At 36.8% G+C, this 24,003-nt stretch overlaps 1 protein-coding gene across 2 annotated transcripts in view; it reads left to right on the top strand.

Moving 5' to 3' along the window:
• The first annotated feature begins 899 nt into the window (after nucleotides 1-899).
• Nucleotides 900-24,003, top strand: part of LOC129266158 (NADH dehydrogenase [ubiquinone] iron-sulfur protein 2, mitochondrial-like) — a 30,425-nt gene continuing 7,321 nt past the window's right edge. Inside the window, exons 1-8 of one of the 2 annotated variants that reach the window (XM_064103890.1) lie at nucleotides 900-1,027; nucleotides 10,434-10,782; nucleotides 11,268-11,371; nucleotides 12,452-12,561; nucleotides 14,802-15,003; nucleotides 16,193-16,305; nucleotides 16,879-16,953; nucleotides 23,018-23,095. In XM_064103890.1, the coding sequence (XP_063959960.1) occupies nucleotides 10,745-10,782; nucleotides 11,268-11,371; nucleotides 12,452-12,561; nucleotides 14,802-15,003; nucleotides 16,193-16,305; nucleotides 16,879-16,953; nucleotides 23,018-23,095 (720 nt within the window). In that variant the 5' untranslated portion in view covers nucleotides 900-1,027; nucleotides 10,434-10,744. Of the gene's footprint in view, nucleotides 1,028-10,433; nucleotides 10,804-11,267; nucleotides 11,372-12,451; nucleotides 12,562-14,801; nucleotides 15,004-16,192; nucleotides 16,306-16,878; nucleotides 16,954-23,017; nucleotides 23,096-24,003 lie in introns of both variants that reach the window. The other variant, XM_064103891.1, reaches the window with a different exon arrangement.

Below are 24,003 nucleotides of genomic sequence, written 5' to 3'. Positions count from 1 at the left end.
TTATTCATTCAATCTTCCTCAAACTTTCAACAATATGTTTCTTTGATTTTTCTCTTTGATATGGATTCAGCTGGTTTCAAGGGTTTCATTCTCCTTTAAGTACATTATTCTTACAAGCAAGGTAATGTAGGTCTATGAAATAATTTCATTAAGCCAGAATACATAAATCCGGCGTGAAGCGCGAGTATATTTTTATATGACATATATATATATATATATTTTTTTTTTTGGGGGGGGGTTATCGTCTAGCTCTTCAATTTTTTTCTTATTTTTCCTTTCTATGCGTCGATCGGCAATGGGGGGCGGCCGCTGTTGCCAATTGTATCCGGCAATGTTGTACGTGCCCCTAAAAAAAGTCATTGAATAGTATTATTTATGAACTGAGTACCCGCATAGGGCTACCCCCTACCTTACTTTTTTCCCCCTATACTGTATATGGAACAAAAAAATGATGAGATCAGCCCTATGCGGGTACTGCATCTGCATGCTGACAATTCTCCTGCCGATGGTGATTGTTAAAATAATTAATTTGGTGTCCATAGTGGTACAATTTATTTTGCTTCATCTCTATGTATACTTTTTTTTGGAATGATATTTTAAGCTATAATAGGCAATCTGTAAAAAAAAAAAAAAAAAAAAAAAAAAAACCTTATCATGTAAAATGTATGAAATGAAAGGTTTAAGTATCAAAGAAAACATTAAATTTCCCCCAAAATGACAGATTTTCCTCGTTCTAGAAGAGCAAGATATGCCATTGGCAAATTGCCGAGGATCGAACCGCGGACCTTTAGTCGCCATCCGGATCAGTGACGTAACCGGTACGTACGTAAATGTTATACAAACATGTGATGCTCGCGCGTCACGTATCGCCGGCGGCCTGCGCGCGCACTCGCTTGATCGACCGATCGCCGGCAATTTCCAACATGGCGTCAATTTTGGGACGAGCATCGCACAAATTGGCGTCTAATCTCAGAACCGTTCTTACAAATCCTGCTTTAAGCAGAACACCAGTTGTATCTTCGACAAGGTAACGATAATTTGGTTGAATTATCGTATCGGTAGTCACGAGAACCTTCAATATTTTTAAAATTTTTGTCAAGATCATTCATTGCATAATTAGGTTGTCTGTAGTCCCACACGTTGTTATTTACGTTGGGTTGGGATTAGTGTAGGCCGGCCTGCGCCCGGCCTAGCCTGTTAGGCCTAAATTCTAACTTCTAAGTTAGTAAATAGTAGGGCCTACGTCCACTTACTTCTACCGCTTCCTCGAGCGAAGTTCGTGCAGGCTCCAATCCACTTCACTACGCTCCACCTACCCGAACTTCGGGCCCGTGAACTCGATCTGATATTCGGAGTACCGGTAGGCCTATGCCTGAGGCTGAGTCGAATCGATTTTATTTTTAAAATTGGTGTTCGATCGATGTCGTCGAACGCCGGTGCAGATTTTGCAAAATGGGTGCATCAAAAAAATAAATTAAATACGTCGGCCGGCCGATTCATTTGGTTCACACAATCAAACATCAAAATAAACAGTAATATCTAGGTATGTGACAAAAAAAATGAAAATCATCAAATATGAATAAATTTGGTATCACTTGAAAGCTCTTATTAAAAAGACCTTTAAAATGATACCAAGAACTTTAGTTTTCATAAAGAAATTATAAAGTTATTCCAGTTTAAGTCGCACATATTCATCCAAATTTGTGGTCATTGTCTTAATGTAAAGTCAATGGAGTACAGAATCGATTTTTGTGACCATTTTGTCATTTTTGTGACCATTTTGAACCCAAGTCTTCAACAGGCTCTAACTTCTTTGTTTTTGAGCCCTATGAAGTAATTTAGGTATCAATGGAAAGGTGAGAGAATGCTTAATTGATGTGTATCAATTCATCTAGTAATTTTTCTTATTATGTGTAAAATAATTTCTTCTAATTAATTCTAATTAATTATGCAAATAACAGAAAATCACAATTACTTGCCTCTTTTTTTTGCCAAATGAAGGTGATTATGATAGATAATTCATATAATTTAGTTGGCATCAAAACAGCATCATGTAGATAATTTCCTAATGAATTTGTCTAAAGTATTGTTTTTGTAATTTCTAATGTATTTCTTTGTTTTCTGATATAAATTACAAGCTCTTTTTCAACTTAGTATTGTAATTTTGTATATGTGTTTGTACGGGGGTCCTTTTTTACATATGAAAAAAAATTATTTTGTACTTTGTATGACCAAATAAAAATATGTGTGCTTTTTTCTGATGTATTTTATTGTTTCACCAATTCCTTATGTATTCTATTGTTTCAACAATTTGTTATAATATGTAGCTTTTGATTTGAGAGACAATGGACATGTGATTACATTTTTAGAAGGAATGAGCAGCTGAGTGTAAAATATGTATGTAGAATTGTATGCAATTTATTTCAAGTATCAAGAAGGACGAAAATGAAGTTTTAATATATTGTATCAGTTGTCAATTTCTTAGATTTGTATACATACATTGTATTACAAAAGCCCTGTTTGAGCTCTCTTTTTAAAGAAAAATAAATTCAAATTATTAGTCGAATCCAAAAGAAAAGGAAAAGAGTGGTCTATTTCTTTCAAAACAAAGCAAAAAACAACCAGGAAAAATATATAACAAAGCTTTAAACAACAACAACAAAACAGACATCAAAGCTCCAAACAAGCACTAAAAACAAGAGAAACAAAAACTTGTACCAATCCCATCCCCATTTTCCAATTCAAAATACAACCCCCACCTGCACCCCTAAAAAAAGAAAAGTGAACAAAAAAATAAATAGTACAATTAATAATAAACATAAATACAGGACTCAGACCCATCTGGAAATGAAATATTCTTTCCTCTGAGTTTTCATGTATTTTCTTACAAGAGTGAAAAAAGTTACAACATAAAATAAACAACATCTAGTTCGTGCATTTTAATAAAAAAAATCAACATTTAAGATATTCTCCTTTCAAAAGCAAATCCAGTCTCCAAATAATGAAATATGAAAAAAAAATGAAAAAAATAAACAATATAATAATTTAAAAAAGAAACTTAAAAAAATATATTTAAAAAAAAAAAACTAAAAAATAAACATAATTTTTGCATTTTAATTAAAAAGTCAACATTTATGATATTCTCCTTTCAAAAGCAAATCCAGTCTCAAAATAATGAAACATGATTGAAAAGTTTCAAACTATTTTTTTTTCTACAAAAGAAAAAAAAGAAACACTATAGATTAACATTAATATTCCACTTCCAAAAGAATCCAGTTTCCAAATGATAAAATATGATTCTATAACCTTAGGAGGAAAGAATGTTTTTGTGACAAAATGTATATATTTAAATCAATATCAGAATAACAATCTACGGTATAATGACAGACATTTTCAGAAAAAGGCACAATATTATCAAGTGAACAATTTAGATCCAGTTCAATCCAGCATGAACGACTCACTATCGACCACTCCCGTCACCAAGCCCTCCGCATCGGGTACCGGTAGCTCGACTGCCGAAAGACCGTCGGGAGCCCACCGCATCGGGCAGCTCGACTGCCGAGAGACCGGCTGTGACAAGGGTAGCTCGCGCCGCTTATATCTGGACTGCTCCACGAAAGAATCTTTTGATTTAAGTTTTTTTATCAATTTGAATATATTATCAAACAGTGAGGATACATAATTGGATCGTAGTTCTACTTACAATAAAAAAATTTCGATCATTTGCGCATCCAAAAATTTGATGAACTTTCAAGCTCCGATATCCACACTTCACAGGCAAGTATCCACATTGAAACTTATATGTACAGAAAGAGCAAGTTTTCAACTGTCTGTATCAAGGCACGAGATTGCATCAACTATGTGCGCATGCGCATGAAACCCCATTTTCGATGAGCCGCCCAGACAGAGGCGATGCCACTTTCAGCAAAACCCGCGCGAAAACCGTGCAGCCAAAACCAGCGCTCGCGATGCGCCCGTATTCACACATACCTATAATATCAAACTTGACTACTACTTCATATATTATATTGCCCCCAAAATGAAACCGATTGTGTAATGACGTCATGATGCCTATTCTGTCTCAGACTCAGTATTCACCATTAATTTGAAGTTTATTTCGATCATAGTTCGAGTCTGCTCGTGCCGAGATAATTTATGCACGATGAATTTATGAATGGAAGTCGCCATTGATCCACCCATGGCTACATCTCTGCCGCCGACTACAGAATAATTGAAGGCACGGCGCATTCAACAAATGACTTTATTTTCCGAAAAATGAATAAGAGGACTTACAGAATGAAGTCCTCCTAAGAAACTTACCAAACGATGTGAAGTCAATTCCTCATAATTTGCTGAATATCCCTCAAAATGCGTCATTTAACTCATTGAGTGCCTTGTGCACGCTACGTATCCTACTATAACATGCCACACTCGTGCTCGCACGCCTACTATTGATTGCTTTGTGCTTGCATTGTTTCCTACCCTCGCCTGCTTCGTGCATGACTGCGCACATTCGGAATTACAATCATTGTTACTAAGCTTGTAACCGATTTTGCAATCGGCAACCGATTCCATTCGATTTCACCACAATCGGCAATCACTTGCCGATCTTCGATCATGCCCCTTGAAGGAAAAAATCGAAAATAAAAAATCGGCGTAGATCTGGTTACAGTGCGTGATCGCTCAGAACATATTTCAAGATTGTTTTTGAGGTGCTAGCTATTTAGAGGTCGCATTATTCAGGGAGAAAGACGCGGTATTATCTATGGCGATGTTTAAGAGGATAGATATCTTCTCTTCCGCTTCTCTTCCAACTCATGGTGATAGCGGATGCCGCCGTGAACTTTGAAAGGTCGTATTACCGACGGAGCTCACTGCGTTACTCTCTTACATCGTTTATGATTATATACATTTTATTTTCAACCTCGTGGTGATAGCGGATGCCGCCGTGAACTTTGAAAGGTCGTATTACCGACGGAGCTCACTGCGCTACTCTCTTACCCCCTTTATAATGATATAAATCTTCTCTTCAACCTCGTGGTGATAGCGGACCCCGCCATAAACTTTTAAAGACTGTACTATTGACGGAGCTTATTGCGTTACTCTCTTACATCGTTTATGATGATATACATTTTATTTTCAACCTCGTGGTGATAGCGGACCCCGCCGTGAACTTTTAAAGATCGTGCTACTGACGGAGCTCATTGCGTTACTCTCTTACATCGTTTATGATGATTTACATTTTATTTTCAACCTCGTGGTGATAGCGGACCCCGCCATAAACTTTTAAAGACTGTACTATTGACGGAGCTTATTGCGTTACTCTCTTACATCGTTTATGATGATATACATTTTATTTTCAACCTCGTGGTGATAGCGGATGCCGCCGTGAACTTTGAAAGGTCGTATTACCGACGGAGCTCACTGCGTTACTCTCTTACATCGTTTATGATGATTTACATTTTATTTTCAACCTCGTGGTGATAGCGGACCCCGCCGTGAACTTTTAAAGATCGTGCTACTGACGGAGCTTATTGCGTTACTCTCTTACATCGTTTATGATGATATACATTTTATTTTCAACCTCGTGGTGATAGCGGATGCCGCCGTGAAATTTGAAAGGTCGTATTACCGACGGAGCTCACTGCGTTCCTCTCTTACATCGTTTATGATGATATACATTTTATTTTTAACCTCGTGGTGATAGCGGACCCCGCCATAAACTTTTAAAGACTGTACTATTGACGGAGCTTATTGCGTTACTCTCTTACATCGTTTATGATGATATTCATTTTATTTTTTTTTAACCTCGTGGTGATAGCGGACACCGCCGTGAACTTCAAATTGATTTGAAAACGCTAGCTACCCAAAACATTTTAATAACATATTTCAAATCATCGTGCGTGCTTGCGTCTTCTACTTCATTTTAATTGCACTTGCGACTTTAAGATGATGCGTCATAAGAGATCATTCCAATAATTCTAAATCGCTAGCACCTAAAAATACTTCTAAAAGATGTCCTGCCGATCGTTCATTAACCTGTGATCTATGAGAAATATTTTCATTTTATTTTCCTTTGCGCCTTTGCTCGGAAGATGCGTCTTTCGTTTATCTTTCTAATAAAAATCACTCGGTTTATTTTAAAGCAATAACACCTCAAAACCCCTGGCTTTAAAACGATCGCGCATGTTGGCGACTTACATTCCAATGCATTCGTCTTTGTGACTTTGTCAGGAAGATGCGCGCGACCGCGAACAACATTTTGATGTATTCCTTTGTTTTTAAACATCGCCGATTCGATTTTCGATTCGATTTCGATTTTAGAAGCTTAACTGCCGATCCGATTTTCGATCTGATTTTTGATCCGATTTACAACATTAATTGTTACGCCGTTTTGCATTGTATTGCGCATCGCATGCACGCCGTAATTAGCACTATTGTGTACAGTGCGAACTTTGCTTTCTGACAGATCAACTTACTCACGCAGTTTACATTAGACTTTTACGAGTATTTCTACATTTTTTACAAGATATGGCTCCGCCTCCGAGAGGGAAGAGACCTAGGTTTTTTGATCCATACAAAACACTCCACAAAATGGAACTACTTGATACAACTCATATTTCAGCGGTAAAGATAATAACCCATCCATATATTAAGGACACCATTATAAGGGGTATGAAATTTCCTACAACTTTACTACACAATATTTTGTGGATAAACTAATCGTTAGAGAGTTACAAGCAATTGTAATCATGACTATTGAAAGGAGTGAATACGACTCGCAATCCCAAAATCAATGTGGCACAGGGGGGTTTTGTGGCTGGCACAGGGGATTAGCATCGGATTAGCACTGTGGCGTTGGGTTAGTAGTGTGTATGGCATGTTAAGAGTTAAGCATTGATTTTTCTTCTCGTTGACAAAATACGAAACTAAAAAAGTAACCTTTCTTGATCTCAAATTTTTCGTCTAATGAGCGAAAGAGGGCGCGCGATTTATCTTCATATCAAAGACACTACAAGGGAAAGACTAGACACAAAAATTATCTTACACGTAAATCGATGCAAAGCGTTACGCAAACTCGGCAAAGTGTTCAATCTTTTTACTGTAAAGAATTTGGTGGAACGTTAATTGACAAACGAACGGTAGCACTTGCGGGGCTTTGTTCAAGGTACATAGAATTTTCTATATTTTTTGTTTAATTTGTCATCGTTTTGAATATTTTCCAAAAAGTATTATCGTCAGCAAAAATAATAAAAAAGTACTTTTTTTAAGTTATTGCATTTATTGGGGTCTCTATTTTATCAAACAATTATTTGAATTGCGCATACAATGAATCATGAATCTAGTTAAAAAAAAAAACACACAGCTGAATTAAGGTTGTGAACTGTATTAGCGCCACCAACGACCTCCTTTTTATTTCCGTGGAAGAGACGTGCGAAGCCACTTTCCAGGCGGAGGTAAGCGATTTTGCTCTTTTTTGTGTCCTTTTAAATTAAAAAAATATGTTAAAATTGAAAATGGAACGCTTTATACCATAGAAAGCCCTGGTGAGTAGCGGAATGGGTTTCGGCTAACATCATTCACGTTATGAAGCGATGTTAACGACAACTCTAAAATCCACTACAAAAACACAATGGTTGTGCGAGGTTTGTATAGAATATACTAACCTCGCAATAGTGTGAGTGCCATTGATCGTGCATGTGCAGTACTGTGCTTTAATCAAATCAGAAAATGGCTGGAAAATTGACGCGATCAACGTAAAGTAAATCTTGCTTTTTCATGAACAATATTAATATCATGACCATAAAACATGATTTAATCGTAATATTTAAAGGACAAGTCCACCCCAACAAAAACTTGATTTGAATAAATAGAGAAAAATTCAACAAGCATAACACTGAAAATTTCATCGAAATCGACGATCGACTTGAGTGAGTGCACTGCACTTGTCTAAAAAATAATTATCACGTCAGGATTGATTATCGAACATTGTCAACATGTAGAAACTCTTTTGAAGATCGTAATATCACTATATAATAATATTTTACATGACAAAAACAGAGAAAAATTACTTTGATATTTTTTCCCCATCAATTTGAAGCTTGTTTGTGCCCAACTTTGGGCTCTGATTTCATGAATGGAAAATATGTCAGATGTCATCGAACGCGCATGCGCATTGTGCTTCTATTCTCGGAGCTCGGAGACGTCCATAGATGGAATAAAAAATAAAAATAATGCCAGTATAATACTATTAATTCTTCCATATGAACATAACATACTTTGCTGACATCGTCAATATTTTTAGTATGGCCATAAAATCTTATTAAATCGTAATTATTTAACATCCAATGATAATTTATATGAATTTAGAGCTCGATCCGAGACATTCAAATTTATTTAGATCACAAGCTCTTGTGTCTAAATAAATGGATTATCATTATCAGGATTAAGTCTCGAACATTGCCAGAACTCATATTCCACAATCTTTCCTCACAATTGTTATATCAGTATTGAATACCATTTCAAATGACCATCCAGAGAAAATGACGTATTTATTCCCATCAATTTATTTGGAGCTAATTTTGGATCCAACCACCCCGCCAACTACACAATCTCAGGCAAGTTACAGCGCTCTCCCCACTTTGTTGGCACAAGTTAGATGGCACTGGCAAGCACGCCTGTCGTTTCGGGAGAGTACGGGGCTGCGGACGGGGCTGGTGCGTGCGAGTCTGGACTGCGAATGCTAGTTGACCGAAAATCATTCGGATCGACTCTGCGTGATTCATGTCTTTAATATTGTTTCATTTTAAACTTAAATATGTTATCATCTGCAAATATCATTGTTGAAGATATTTTGGGAAGAATTCTGCATTGCTCCCTGGCCTTTTTTGTGTTTTGTGATCATGGAAAATACAAACGAACTTTGCTCTGTCATCTGCTTTTGCAACGCTCACCCGGCCAGCGCAGACCGTCAGTGCATGTAGTGCATGCATAGCGCATGCATCGACGGCCGGCTGGCCGGAGAAAAAAAAATGACTTGATTTTCCCCGTCTTCAAATTTCGATGCATCGATGTTCGATCGAATTAAAGCTGTCGAACACCGGTTTTCAAAATAATCGATATGACTCAGGCTTAATTCGGAGTGACAAAGGTGGGATCAAAAAGTTTATTGTAAAAATTAAAGAAAAAAATATAACGAGAAAGAAAAATATTAAATAGCTTAATTTCTTACCAGTAGAGGCGCACGGCCAATATGGGAGACTGTCTCCCATGGGCATGAGAGAGATTATCTCCAATATCAAAGACTTTTGTAAAGAATTTGGGTATCCAATTTCAGATACAGTCTCCAGTTTGGGAGACCGATTTCCTTTGTTTACATTTGCTGCAAAACAAAAGGATTACGGTACCTTGGCAGCAAATAATAATGTGATAAGCAGATTACTCATGAAAAATAAACCCCCTTTCACTGTCTATTTTTGTTTTGATAAGGCTTTTTTTTTGTCATCCACACACAAAACAAATGGGCTTCTGACATCAGTGAGACAAAATTTTGGGTGGAAAAAATTACACTTTTGTTGGTGTTGTTTCTTTTGTTCTTTTGCAAAGCAAGTCTCCAATATGGGAGAGAATCTCCCATATTGGAGAGAGTCTCCCATATTGGCTGTGCGCCTCTACTGCTCTACACCCTTATTTCACTCTGAGTCCATCCTCCTGTTATCTTCAAAATTTGTGATTTTGGGCCAGTATCCAAATCCTCACATCTTTTCACAGCCGTTTTCAAAACATCGCATGCGATCGGTCGCAGGCCAAACAGCATAAATATTTATATTATATTGGATGGCTCAGAAAATACCAGAATTCAGAAATAATCAAAGACTAAGAGTTTGGAAAAATATTCCAAGAATCAGTGGATCTCTTGTAAGCCAATGCAGAATACAGCAGAAACTTCAAAAGTTCATGAAAATATCACTTGTTTTAACCAAAAAAACTGATTTCCATACAGTTACAATTTATTTTTCATTAGTAACTTGGGGATCATTTTTGTATTCACCAGAGCGTTCAAAAACTTGAATTTTTGGAATATTTGTGTGTACACCCTCTATTTGTGGAAAGTAATACAGTGTATGGCAAGAAAATTTTCATTTTTTAATCTCTATTCTTAATTCAGAAAAAAATAAAAGAATCAAATTTACTTAAGAGCCAAGGTATATGATGAATAGCTGTAATAGAAACTGACAGTGTCAAACAATCAAGCATTAGTCTCAAAGACAAAAAAGAGAAAATAAGCCAAACATTGCCAACCTTATTTTGCCACACGAAGTATTAACAGAGAACAAGGTTATATCATAACCTTGTTCATTAAATGAGTGGTATATCTGCTGTTTGGGAGGAGTTTTTAAAAATTTTCTGATTTTTTTTTTCCTCCTACACAGACAAATGTCTCCCATTGGGCTCGTAATGATGGAGGTTTGATCTACACACAGAGTATTATTTAAAGTATGGAGAAAAGAGTGCACTCACGGCAGCACCCTCCTCGACCTCAAATCATTTAGATTCTAAAGTTTGATCAGGAGTGGAAATACATACCAAAATATGGCTTTATTCCGTCAAATTTTCGAGCAGATTGGAATGCGTGTAATTGGCCATAGGCATCGGCTTATTTGGTCAGTAAAGGATCTGAAAGCTTAGACTAGTCGAAGTATCGGCTTATCTCTAGAAAACCCCTTCCGGTATCGGCTCTGCTATGCTAGCGAGAATAATCTCGACTGCAGTTACAACGACGTGAGTTTGAGTCCCAGTTCGGTAAGAAACACAAAAAAATAATAAAATAGAGAAACAGGAAGCGAATGAACCGGAAGTCTCAACAATTTTTTTTTATTTTGGGTGGCTGTCGGTAGAGGAACTTTATCCCAGACGTAGAGAGCTGGAAAATAAATAACTAGGGGGTACATGACAAACATTCCAAGATCGGGTTCATTCGCTTTCATGTTTGTAATGCAGCTGAGCGTACGAACGCGGCAGCCAATCACGTTCGTGTTACCATTTTCAGTTCATATCATAACACAAACATTATTGGCTGGTCCGTTCGTATGCTCAACAGCTTTTTTTTTCCAGCATATTTTTCGGAAAGGTAGTAAGCTGATTATATTTAATGTTATTTTCTCTTGATTAATTGCAGCTATTTTTTTGCTTTTTTTTTTACATGTACATGTATGACAATATTTTGTGAGCTCTCAAATTTTTTTTTTGTTGATTTCCATAAACAGAGGTAAACAATGGCAGCCGGAGGTGAAGGACATCGAGCAATATTCGAAGGCTGTGATGTATCCCGATGAAAACACTGCTAAATGGCCATCACCACCGTGGGATGGTAAGAGGGTCATTCTCAAATACTTGCCATGATCAATAAAATGATGGGAGCATTTCACGAAAGATTTGTCAGTGATTTTTTTTCTGATGAAGGTTACAGAGTTTCAGCTGCTTGTTTTAATACTGTACATGTATGTTATGGCTACTTTCAATAAGGAACAAGTGAAATTCACTGCAGGATTCATTTGAGAGTGTATTTACATGTATATCAGTTTTTCAACTTAAAATATGTTATAATCATATCATGTCCAATAAAAAATTAAAACTGCATACATGGAAGCACCGTGGTGTAGCGGTTCTGACTCTCGCCTTGTAATCAGAGGGTCGTGTGTTCGAATCCCACCGTGGCCTAGCGTCCTTTGGCAAGGCGTCAATCCACACTTTGCCACTCTCACCCAGGTGCTAATTGGGTAACGGTAGGAAGCAACCGTCAAAGTGTGCGCCTAACAGGCTGCTTGAAATGCTATGAATCCAGTGACCGGGTAATAATAATTGTGAAGCGCTTTGAACAGTCGTAGATTGATAAAGCGCTATATAAATGTCAATTATTATTATTATTATGACCAGCCATCCCTGAATCAACAATAAGTCACCCACAATGAATTTTAAGATCTTTATTGAGATTGAACAAGCACATCCTAAGCTTTAAAATAATATGTAATGAGTCCGATTTGATCACCAATTACTCACTCAAATACTTTGATTGAATGCAGAGAAAACAAAGCGAGAGCTTGAGAAAATAAGGAGAAAGCAACCTTTGAAATTTGGGTCCACTCAAGCATGAGACGTGCACACTGCAATTTCAATGAAACTTCCAAGCAGTCCGCAAAAACTTCAGTTCAAGAAACTCTTGTATCTTGTTTTCTATTCAACTTTACAACTCAAATTTGTTACAGTATAAAGATGAAGAAATGCTCCTTCAGTCAAGCTAAGTTTTGAAGTTTGGCTTTTCGAAGACCAATTTACTACTTTGGCTAATTTGGCCTGGCGACTTATTGGTGGTTTTGGGGTGGTTGGTCACAAATACTCTTTCGTGCAAATCCATCAAAGCTTCTTCTTTTTTTTTCCATTCTATTCACAGATCGAGATCCTGTAGCAGAGAAAGATGTTGCCAATTTAGTGATCAATTTTGGTCCTCAGCATCCTGCTGCTCATGGTGTGCTTCGTCTTGTTTTGGAATTGAGTGGAGAGGTAAGAACCGGGGGTGGTTTCGTATACGTGTACAACCATCCTTGCACTATCTATGGGGACATGCCACGTGTAAAAGGCATGTACAGTGTAATTTCAAAAAAAAGGAGAGAAGAAATATGTACATGGATATCTTATACCATGGTCACATTTGCTCTACGGCGGCCGTACGGCGAGTCGAAAACAGCCGTTTTATTCATTTTGACTGAAACCACCTATATGTAGCTGGTACAAACAAATGTTAAAACGGCTGTTTTCGACTCGCCGTACGGCCGCTGTAGAACAAATGTGACCAAGGTATTACTATCAACCTAAAATCTGAAACCAACAAAAAAATAAAAAAGAAATGCTTTTGATACATTTGTAATTGAAGATTTTGTGTTATTTCTATTGTGCCGATAATAAGTGTATGTGATGAAATTAAGATGGTGTTTCCAGTCACTTTATATTTCACCGTTTAGAAGCACTAAATAATGATTTCCGGACGCAATTTTTTTCTGGGCTTCATTTTTGTAACATATCACAGACACCTGTAGGTGACAAGTGTGACCTTGCAGCTCAGATTTGTTAAAAGTCAGATCAGTGTTAGCCGATTCCTTTAATTCATTCACATATGTTTCTAAGGATTGCCTGAGAAGTTTATGCTTTATCATATATACTTATATGTCTTTTGCACATTATACAAATAGCGAATAGGCATGAGTGCGATGGTGCGAGATTTCGCATGAGGTGAAAGAAAGATGCTCTATTCAACGAGGCGTTAGCCGAGTTGAATAGAGTGTTTCTTTCTTTCACCGAATGCGAAATCTCGCACCATTGCACGAATAAGAATATTCGCTATTTGTGTTGTACAACGCCTCGGAGTTTAGCGAATTTATGAAAAAACAAAGAGTTTTTCCTGCAGTAATCTATGAAAAGGGAGCAAAAATATGGAAAGCGAAAAGCAAAATCCCACAAGCGAACACCTCGGGCAGCATTGCGCATTTAGCCAGCAGGCTATACGCGTATTGCACCTGCATTTTTACTGAGCGCAATGAATTGAATCGTATTGTGACGTCACCTCCTAAAGCCGTGCAACGGTACATTTTGGATGGTACGTCTTTTGTGCAACGGTACGAATGTTTGACATTCAGCCTCCCATTTGCTCGCGTACAACAAGCTAAGTAGGCGTTGTACAATATCAGTTGTTCCCCATTCTTTTCCCTTTTTTTCCCCCCACTCTTATGCACCAGTTTATTATGCCTTTCTTTGTAACCTGTATGACCCACCTCTCACTAATTCTCTTGTTATTCATCCCTCTATCACTGTTTTGTTCCAGATCCTGTTTGATGTTGCCTGCCTCATTATCTTAATCCCTCTTGGCTTGAGGTCTTTTACTGGCCTTACTTACACTAACTTCCCTTTGTGTCTGCCTACTCCTTTTCTTTCATCCCCTTCACTAACCTGATTGGTCTTCTCTACTCACTAATGCCCCTTTTGTCTCCTCGTTTCTAGTGTTGCTGTAGCTTGTTTGTGGTCTACCTGGTATATTATGGTTGTTCCACTTTATATGTTTGTCATTTTGCCTCCGACGAAGATTCTGCTAGGATCGAAAGCTTAGGCCCCTTTTTGACTTTCTAAGTTATACTTCTTACGATTTGAAGTTACTGTCCAAAGAATAAATGCCATGGGCCAGAGATGCAATTTAAATGAGTTTATTAAAGAAAATGGTATACTGAAGATCATTAACTCAGAAAACCACATGTGGTACAGTGTGTTATTGCTTGGAAAAACACCCTACCAGCATGACATTAGGAAATGTTATGCTTATTTTGCTAATTTCCCAGCGTTACAGCGTTATGAAAAAATATGTATATACAAAAATAGAACAAATTGGGTGGTAATTTTATTATATTTTCCTGTAAAGCATGAATTATGTGACTTGGGGAATACATGTATCTCATTGGGTGATTTCAAGTCCGGTGTTGGCCTTGGTGTTGGAATTTGGATTGCTTCCCCTAGCTCCAGAACTTATTCTGAGTTTGTAAAACTGATCCAGATCATATTATTGACATCTCAACAACTAGTGAGTAACTTTTCAGGACCATCTTCATTTTATGTTAGGTGTTATACTCATGTTAAAATTGACCTAACACCAACACCAAAAGGTCAACACTGAACTTGAATTCACCCATTGAGTTTCCCCTGGGTACTGACGGATTTCCATCCTTTAAACTAGAATATTCTCTTTTCATTCTGAATAGAGTATAGTCCGCTGTGACCCCCACATCGGTCTCCTGCACCGTGGCACAGAGAAACTGATTGAATACAAGACGTACATGCAGGCCTTGCCGTACTTCGATCGTCTCGACTACTGCTCCATGATGTGCAATGAGCAAGCCTACTCCCTCGCCGTTGAGAAGATGCTGAATATCACCGTCCCCGAGAGGGCTAAATACATCAGGAGTAAGTAGACATGTAGTATACAGATATTACACATCATCTAGGGCAATAGTAAGAATTATACACACGAGATACCTTTCAGACATCAGGAGTAAGTATACATGTAGTATACAGATATTACACATCATCTAAGGCAATAATAAGAATTATACACACGAGGTACCTTTCAGACATCAGGAGTATACAGATATTACACATCATCTAAGGCAATAGTAAGAATTATACACACGAGATACCTTTCAGACATTAGGAGTAAGTATACATGTAGTATACAGATATTACACATCATCTAGGGCAATAGCAAGAATTATACACACGAGGTACCTTTCAGACATCAGGAGTATACAGATATTACACATCATCTATAAAGGCAATAGTAAGAATTATACACACGAGATACCTTTCAGACATCAGGAGTAAGTATACATGTAGTATACAGATATTACACATCATCTAAGGCAATAGTAAGAATTATACACACGAGGTACCTTTCAGACATCAGGAGTATACAGATATTACACATCATCTAAGGCAATAGTAAGAATTATACACACGAGATACCTTTCAGACATCAGGAGTAAGTAGACATGTAGTATACAGATATTACACATCATCTAAGGCAATAGTAAGAATTATACACACGAGGTACCTTTCAGACATCAGGAGTATACAGATATTACACATCATCTAAGGCAATAGTAAGAATTATACACACAAGGTACCTTTCAGACATCAGGTGTAAGTATTTACATGTAGTATACAGATATTACACATCATGTAGGGCAATAGTAAGAACTATACACCTGAGGTACCTTTGGTAGTATTTGAAACAAGTGGGGGTGGTTATTCTAATGCGAAAGCATAATGATATGTATCTCATATTTAATGAGATAGTGAGGTGGATCCTTCTTATCTGATAAACCATCCTCTTAAATCCATGACTGGTCAATAGAACTAGTCATTAGTACCAGTCACTAGCAAATTTTAATGACTGGTCATGTGATAGATTTCAGCCAATCATTTGTTTAGAATTCATATCACTGATTTGCACACGGCAATACCAAATGAAATTGTAAACTGTTGTGAATGACGATGATAAAAAATGATAATACCAACATCTCTTGAGCACCTTTTCTTAAAAGATACCGGGAAGAAAACGTCTCATCTATTTTATTTCTCTTTTGATCTTTAGTCATGATGAGTGAGCTGACCAGAATTGCCAATCACATCATGGCCGTGGGAACTCATGCCCTGGACATTGGAGCCATGACCCCTTTCTTCTGGCTTTTCGAGGAGAGAGAGAAGGTCAGTTCAAATGGTTTATTTCCAATTCGTCTAATGCCAATTCGTCCAATTGCCAACTCGTCTACTATCATTTGGTCTACCATCAGTTCGTCCACTATCCACATGGTCTAATTTCCAATTCGCCCCCTCACCATTCTGTCTAATAACCAGTTGGTCCAATAGCCATTTAGTCCATATACCATTCCGTCTAATTGGACTAAGTGTTAATTGGGCGAAAGGAATGAAAATAAAATGGATATTAGACTAACTGGTTACGAGACAAGTGGTCATAGACAAAACTGGTGATTAGACGAAGTGATATTTCCACCAAATGGTTGTTAGATGGAATGGCATTAGACTAAATGAAGGTAGGGCATGTGATGAGTGGACGAGATGGTAAGAGACGAATTAGCAATTTACAGTTCAAATTGCTATCCGATTTAGCATTCAAAGAAGTCCTTTTCATGAAGTATGTTTTATTTTAATACCTCACCTGCATGGACTTTATCATCTTAATAGTCTTTATAGTAGTATTTTACAGCCAAATGTTGTTAGTAGTAGTATGACAATCAAACATTATTTTTCTTTTCCCAGACCTTTGAGTTGTATGAACGTGTATGTGGAGCTCGTATGCATGCAGCGTACGTCAGGCCTGGCGGTGTCTCACAGGTAAGAAGCAATGAAATGATTAAAATTTCTTTGTTATTTTCCCTACAATACATGGAATGTGCATTATAATGCAGGATTTCCAGCTTATCAGGGCAATCAGGATAAATTTGTTAATTTTTTTTTTTTTTCATATCACCTTTATTCAAAACAAAACATGGAAGGTACATACAATGTAGAGTCCGGGTTACTTCCCCTAAATTGCTAAATTTTGGTTCACAGACTTTTTCTAGGAATCTGATCAAATGTTCTTTAAAACAATTTTTAACTGTTTTTCAATGGGAATTGACAGGGACCGTATTTTGACTTTAAACCGGATGAAATTAATTCGTCTTAATCAGTAAAAATAAAAATAATTATACATTTATGAATTTTGGCTAAAAACACTATTTGCATTGGATTTGTACACAAATTCATGTTTTTGGGGTCTACATGCACCTACGAAATGTTGCGTAATTTCGGAACCACATACTCGGGGGGGTCACAATTTTTAGTTTCAAAAGTTGCGTGAGAAAGTAAAAAGTAAAAAGCGAGTGACGCGGTCAAATAATTTTGCGCAGCAGATTTATCTCGAAAAAATGCCGAGGGGAGGGGTGAATCAGCCCCCCCCCCCTTGTCTTAGTAGGGTTAAATGCTGGGAACCCTCGATTGCTGAAATAGGTTTGTGGAACAATTTTCATATGAATATATGTGTATGCACTTTACTTGGTTTACTGTGTTAATGAGGCTCAAACCATCAGCTCGTGAGCTTGTCCATGGATATACTAGTATTTTAAAACATGGACAAGTCATTTTTTTCGGCCATGAGAACAGGCACTCACCTTGCAAGTAACCCAGGTGTATCATGAACCTCTTTTATTTTCTGTTTGAGATATATGAATACCCTACTCAAAGTCTTTCCCGGATGTAATTGAAGGCATTTGTACAAATCAACTGTGGCTATGTCGGGCAGGAGTGTGTATTGATTTAGGGACCATTGTCTGCACATGCTCAGATTGTTCCTATGAACTGGCTTATGAAACAGTGCCACAGGTATTCAAATTATATTAGTCTGGTCTGTTAGTGGAATTATGTGGACACGGTGGACAAAAGCATAATTTTTTCTCCAGACCTTTGTTTATGTATAAGAATTAAAAATGGGGTATGCTCCAAAAAATCTGGCTGCAGGAACAGAGAAAAAATGGGTGAAAATGTAAGAATTTATGAGTTTAGATTGGTCTGATATATAGACTAGCGCTAGTGCAAAACTCAATAGCAGTGCATTATTTTGCATTGGTTTAGTTCTTGAATTCAGACCCTTTTTTAACATACATGTTCTGTTTGTCCTCACATCTCAATGCACCAAATATCTGAATGCAGATGCTAAACAAGCCGAAGGGTGGTGGTGGAGGGGGTTGAATGTTGGTGTGTATGTACATATTTTGGTCTTGGGGTAAAGATGTGCAAGACACATTTTTTGAATGTGTTGGAAATTGTGTTGCCATGGTAACAGTGTATTATGGCAAAAATAAGGTAAAAATCTTACAGTTAGAACTACTTCCTCTGTTTTTAACCGATTCTCATGAAATTTGGCACACACATTGGTCTTGAAGTGAAGATGTCTAAGACACATTTTTGTGTGTCTTTCAGAAATCTTGTTGCCATGGTAACAATGTATTATACGGTGAAAATTTGGAAAAAAAAACTTACAATTCAAACTGCTTCATCAGTTTTCAATCATTGCTCATGAAATTCGGCACACACATTGGTATTAAAGTAAAGATGTATAAGGCGATTTTTGTGTGTTTCAGAAATTGTGTTGCCATGGTAACATCATGTTATATGGAAAAGTTTAGGTAAAAATGTTGCAATTTGAACTACTTCATCAGTTTTGAAACAATTTTCATGAAATACGGCTCACACATTGGCCTTGGGGTAAAGATGTGCAAGAACCTTTTTTTTTTGCATTTGTCAGAGAGTGCATTGCCAGGGTAACCACATATGATAGCTAGAAATGCAGGAAAACTCATCGTGGATCAATCTACTTCTCAGTTTTCAGCCTGTGCTCATAAATTTGACACACATATTCATTTTGGGTAAAGATTCATATTCAGTGTTAACGGGGAATCCAGCCTTGGTCATAACATGTTGTGTGGAAAAGGAGAAAAATAAGAATGGTGAAAGTTTGCAAGAAATCGGACAAGCAAAATTTATGGCTGCTTTAAAATTAAGATCCCTAAGACTACTAGTATGTAGATTTCAAATTGGCAACTGGGTAAGTAAATTATGACAAGGGGCGAGGCCGCAAGGACAACTTTCCCATAGGGCTTGTACTTAATTATCAGGATTTTTGGTTTTCTCCTAAATCCCTATTCCATTGGGGCCGTAATATAAACCCGGTAGTATATTGTTTTATGTCCTCATGAAAAAAAGATATAATTTGGAGTAAAACTTTTGAAAAAGACGACATTTTAGCCGATTAATTATACCAGTACATGGAAAAGTGGTCCTTGCCTTACATCACTATGACATCACATATGCGGCCATTTTGAAGTCTTCATGGGTATAGTGATTACCAATGTTTACAACTTTTATATGTTTCACAACTTTCTTATGGTTTGTCCGATATTGTTCAAACTTTGACCTATAAACTTGTCTGATTTTTCCTTTTCCTCTAAAAACAAGTGTTTATTTGGGTTGGATTCCCCTTTAACGTCACAGCGCAGGGTATTAATCACTTTCAATAATATTTATAGTTTCTTTTTTTTTGGGGGGGCGGAGGAGGCCCTTAAAAACTGACAACATAAAAATATAGAAGGTTAAAGGCCATGACCATTAGGAACTTAAACACTCTTTAAAAAAGCACCCCTTCCATCTTTTTTTTTGGGGGGGGCTTTAGAAAATTGCCACATAAAGAGTAAAAGGAAATTATTACTAGGAACTTAACCCCCCCCCCCCAAAAAAAAAAGGGGGGAGAAAAATCCTTTACACTTCAGCGTATTAATTTAAAGCCTAAAACATTCTGCTTTGATAAAAGATCGTTTTCGGTGCCCAATTAATCAATGTTTTATTTATCTTCTTCTGCTCAGTCTTTGTTCATTTCAGTTCCTACTCTGACATTCTTACATCACTTTTTGTACTTTTGATCTTTACCATAAGTTCTTGTTTTGTTTCCTCTCTCCCCCTCTTTGTCTCCCTCTCTAAGTACATTTTTTTTTTTGCTATTTTAATTCATTATTATCTAGCAACAATTATTCCATTTTGAATACTTACACCTACACCGAAATATAATAACGTGACATTCATTTTTTTTTCATAATCTTTTAAACTCCATTTTGGCTACACTCTGTCCTGAATGATACTATTAGCAATATTTAATGTCTAGTTTAAAGAATTGAAGAAATGACTGTCATGATATTATATTTTGGTAAAGGTGCATCAAATTCATATTAACAAGGTTGCAGCATTCAGAATGGAATAACTGTTGCTTGACAAAAATGGATTTAGTTATTTTCCAAAAATCCTCTGTGAAAATTTTAGTTTTATCACTGAGTTTTCCCATTCCTGCAGTTACCACCATCTGAAAGGGATATGACTAGAATATAAGTATATGTAGAGAAATAAAAGTCATCATTTGCTCAATGAACAGTGAATAAGTTTGTCTTTACTCCAATGTAAAATTATTTGCATTTTTTTTATGACAGTCAGAGTTTGCATCCAACAATTTTGCTACTGAAACATAATATTTATTTTTTGACAATGGGAGATGTAGGATAAAGCAGGGGCTGTCACAGAAATATACTGAAAAAAATAAATGAAAGAAAATAGAAGGCTAAAATATATTGTGCACATATGGATATTTTTGATATGGTACGTTATTGAGTCATGGATTTGCAAGTGAATTTCTAAAACAAGTGCAGAGATTTTTGTATGTATTTGTATTTCTATAATAGTTGCATGATTAAATGTACACTTTAAAAATATGTCAGAAAAAATATACTTGGAGAGAGAGTAAAACAAAAAGGAGAGAGGAAACAGAAGGAGATGGTATGGTGAAGCTCAAAATCAAGAGTGATGTGATAAAGTTAAAAAGAAAGAGTAGGAACGGAATATGAATAAAAGACTGAGTATGAGAATATAAATAAACAATGATTAATTGGGTACCGTAAACAATTTTGTATCAAATCAGAATGCCTTAAACTTCAAATGAATGGTCTGAAGTGCAAAGGACTCTTCTTACCTTTTAAGGGGGGGGGGGGGCATTTTTCTGCTCAAAAATATATCACCCCCCTATTTTTTCGGGGGGGGGGGTTAAGTTCCTAGTCATAATCCTTTAACTTTTTTTTACTTTTTTTAGGTCATTTTCTAAAGACCCCCCCCCAAAAAAAAAAATTAGGGGGCTGATATATTATTAATGTCTCGCTTTAAAAATGCAAACACCCCTGAGGGGCAAAGGCGTAGACTGGTTTAAGCATGGGGAGGTAGAACTAAAAGTGGTATGGGGAGGGGTGCACATCTTGGGGAAGTGGAACTAAGGTTTGGAAAATCAGCTGTTGAAAGTAGAAAGGGTACACATTTCGTTTTGCTTGCCAGTTTTGGAACTCCTCTGCCTCAGCGGAAGGTTTCACATTCACCCAGTGTACCCCCAGCCTATGCCCTTGAGGGATGCTTATTTTAAGAGTGTTTATCATGTTTATGTTCCTAATGGCCACCGCCTTTAAACTTCTTTATTTTGATGTCAGATTTTAAGGACCAATCCCGCCCCTCCCCCCAAAACCTAGAAATATTAATGAAGGTGATTTATACCCCCCACACTCTGGCGTGAACACTTTAATCCAGAGAAGACATTTGGAATTTGATATGAATCTTTCCCCAAGATGAATATTTCTTCCAACTTTTATGAGCACTGACTAAAAACAGGGGAAGTAGTTTGATCCACAATGAGTTTTCCTGCATTTCTGGCTATCATATGTGGTTACCATGGTAATGCACTCTCTGACAAATGCACATAAAAATGGTTCTTGCACATCTTTACCCCAAGGCAAATGTGTGAGCCAAATTTCATGAGAATCGGTTCAAAACTGATGAAGTAGTTCAAATTGCAACGCTTTTACCTAAACTTTTCCATATAACTTGATGTTGCCATGGCAACACAATTTCTGAAACACACACAAAAAGCGCCTTATACATCTTTACTTTAATACCAATGTGTGTGCCAAATTTCATGAGCAATGATTGAAAACTGATGAAGCAGTTTGAATTGTAAGTTTTTTTTTCAATTTTCACCATATAATACATTGTTACCATGGCAACAAGATATCTGAAAGACACACAAAAATGTGTCTTAGACATCTTCACCTCAAGACCAATGTGTGTGCCAAATTTCATGAGAATCGGATGAAAACAGAGGAAGTAGTTCTAACTGTAAGATTTTTACCTTATTTTTGCCATACATGTAATACACTGTTACCATGGCAACACAATTTCCAACACATTAAAAAAATGTGTCTTGCACATCTTTACTCCAAGACCAAAATATGTACATACACACCAACATTCAACCCCCTCCACCGCCACCCTTCGGCTTGTTTAGCATCTGCATTCAGATATTTTGTGCATTGAGATGTGAGGACAAACAATGTTAAAAAAGGGTCTGAATTTAAGAACTAAACCAATGCAAAATAATGCACTGCTATTGAGTTTTGCACTAGCGCGAGTCTATATATCAGACCAATCTAAACTCATAAATTCTGACATTTTCACCCATTTTTTCACTGTTCCTGCAGCCAGATTTTTTGGAGCATACCCCATTTTTAATTCTTATACATAAACAAAGGTCTGGAGAAAAAATTATGCTTTTGTCCACCGTGTCCACATAATTTCGCTAACAGACCAGACTAGTAAGGCATTAATCCTCATTACCAGGTACCTCGGAGAGGACCTTACGCCGTCGGTCCTCCGTTTGCTTGCTTTCAAGCATTCATGCTTAGCGATCTGGTAATCAAAGCACCACCATCATCACATGCATTCGGTCTCTTATTTCAGAGTCTTTATCCTGATTATGATAAATTTTTTTATATCCCTTTAGGACCTCCCTCTTGGCTATCTAGATGACATGTACGATTTCATCAAGAACTTCTCAATACGTATTGATGAGCTGGAGGAGGTAAGCACAATAGTCCGCTGCGGCCTGTTGCATAAAAGAAAAACTTTTTTTTGTTGGCCAGTTTTCCAAACTGTTAATGTCAATGGCATAATTTTGTTTGTCAAGAGTTTTTTTTTCCTTGTTTTCTATTTTTTTTTTTTTCTTTGTGGCAAAAGATTTATTTAACTGTCCCCAGGAGTGTGCATTGGTAGTATTTGGTGAACACTTTTTTTGCAGTGGGATGCACAAAAAGTTGAATGTCATGTGATGCATTTTAACTACTTGTGACGCTTAAAAGAAATACTCCTGTTTTATATTCATTTATGTAGTCATTACGGATGGTTACCGCAGTTTAGCTAATTATGAAGTGATTTTCCTTGGTAAATGTCAGTTGTTATTGTTATTTATGTTATTTGATCCAAGATGTAACTTAATCCAGGAAAGATTATTACCAGAGAAGTCATCTTGACTCAAGTTTGCTCATGTGAGTGAACATGATCTGATGAGAGTTGTGTGTCTTCGGGAGAAAAGTGAAGAAATGCGGAAGAGCATGTGAAAAAAAACTCCCAGGAGCTGCCCCTGTTGATGTGTAATATTTTCCTGATCTAGGATTGGCGGAGGGATGAATATTAACTGTGTGCAGTCGAGAATCCCTCAATATTCTTCGCCATAGTTATTTGTAATAGATAGATAGATAAATGGTTTATTAAAAAAATCAAGACAACATCGCGGCCGAGGCCGAATTGCGATGTATTGCAAGGTAATAATGACAACAAAATATTCAAACAGTAACATAGATAATTACAAAATAAATATTACGGATAAAGTATTGTATTGAAACTAATTGTGTTGTGGAATTATAGAAAGAAATATTAACTGAAAGTGAATTGTGTGTCTGGGAAATGAATAGTGTGTATGCCATTGCAGTA

Source organism: Lytechinus pictus, chromosome 8 (genome assembly GCF_037042905.1).
Source record: "Lytechinus pictus isolate F3 Inbred chromosome 8, Lp3.0, whole genome shotgun sequence".
NCBI lineage: Eukaryota > Metazoa > Echinodermata > Echinoidea > Temnopleuroida > Toxopneustidae > Lytechinus > Lytechinus pictus.
Note: the sequence above shows the minus strand (reverse complement) of the source record. Positions and strands in the feature narration are given on the sequence as shown.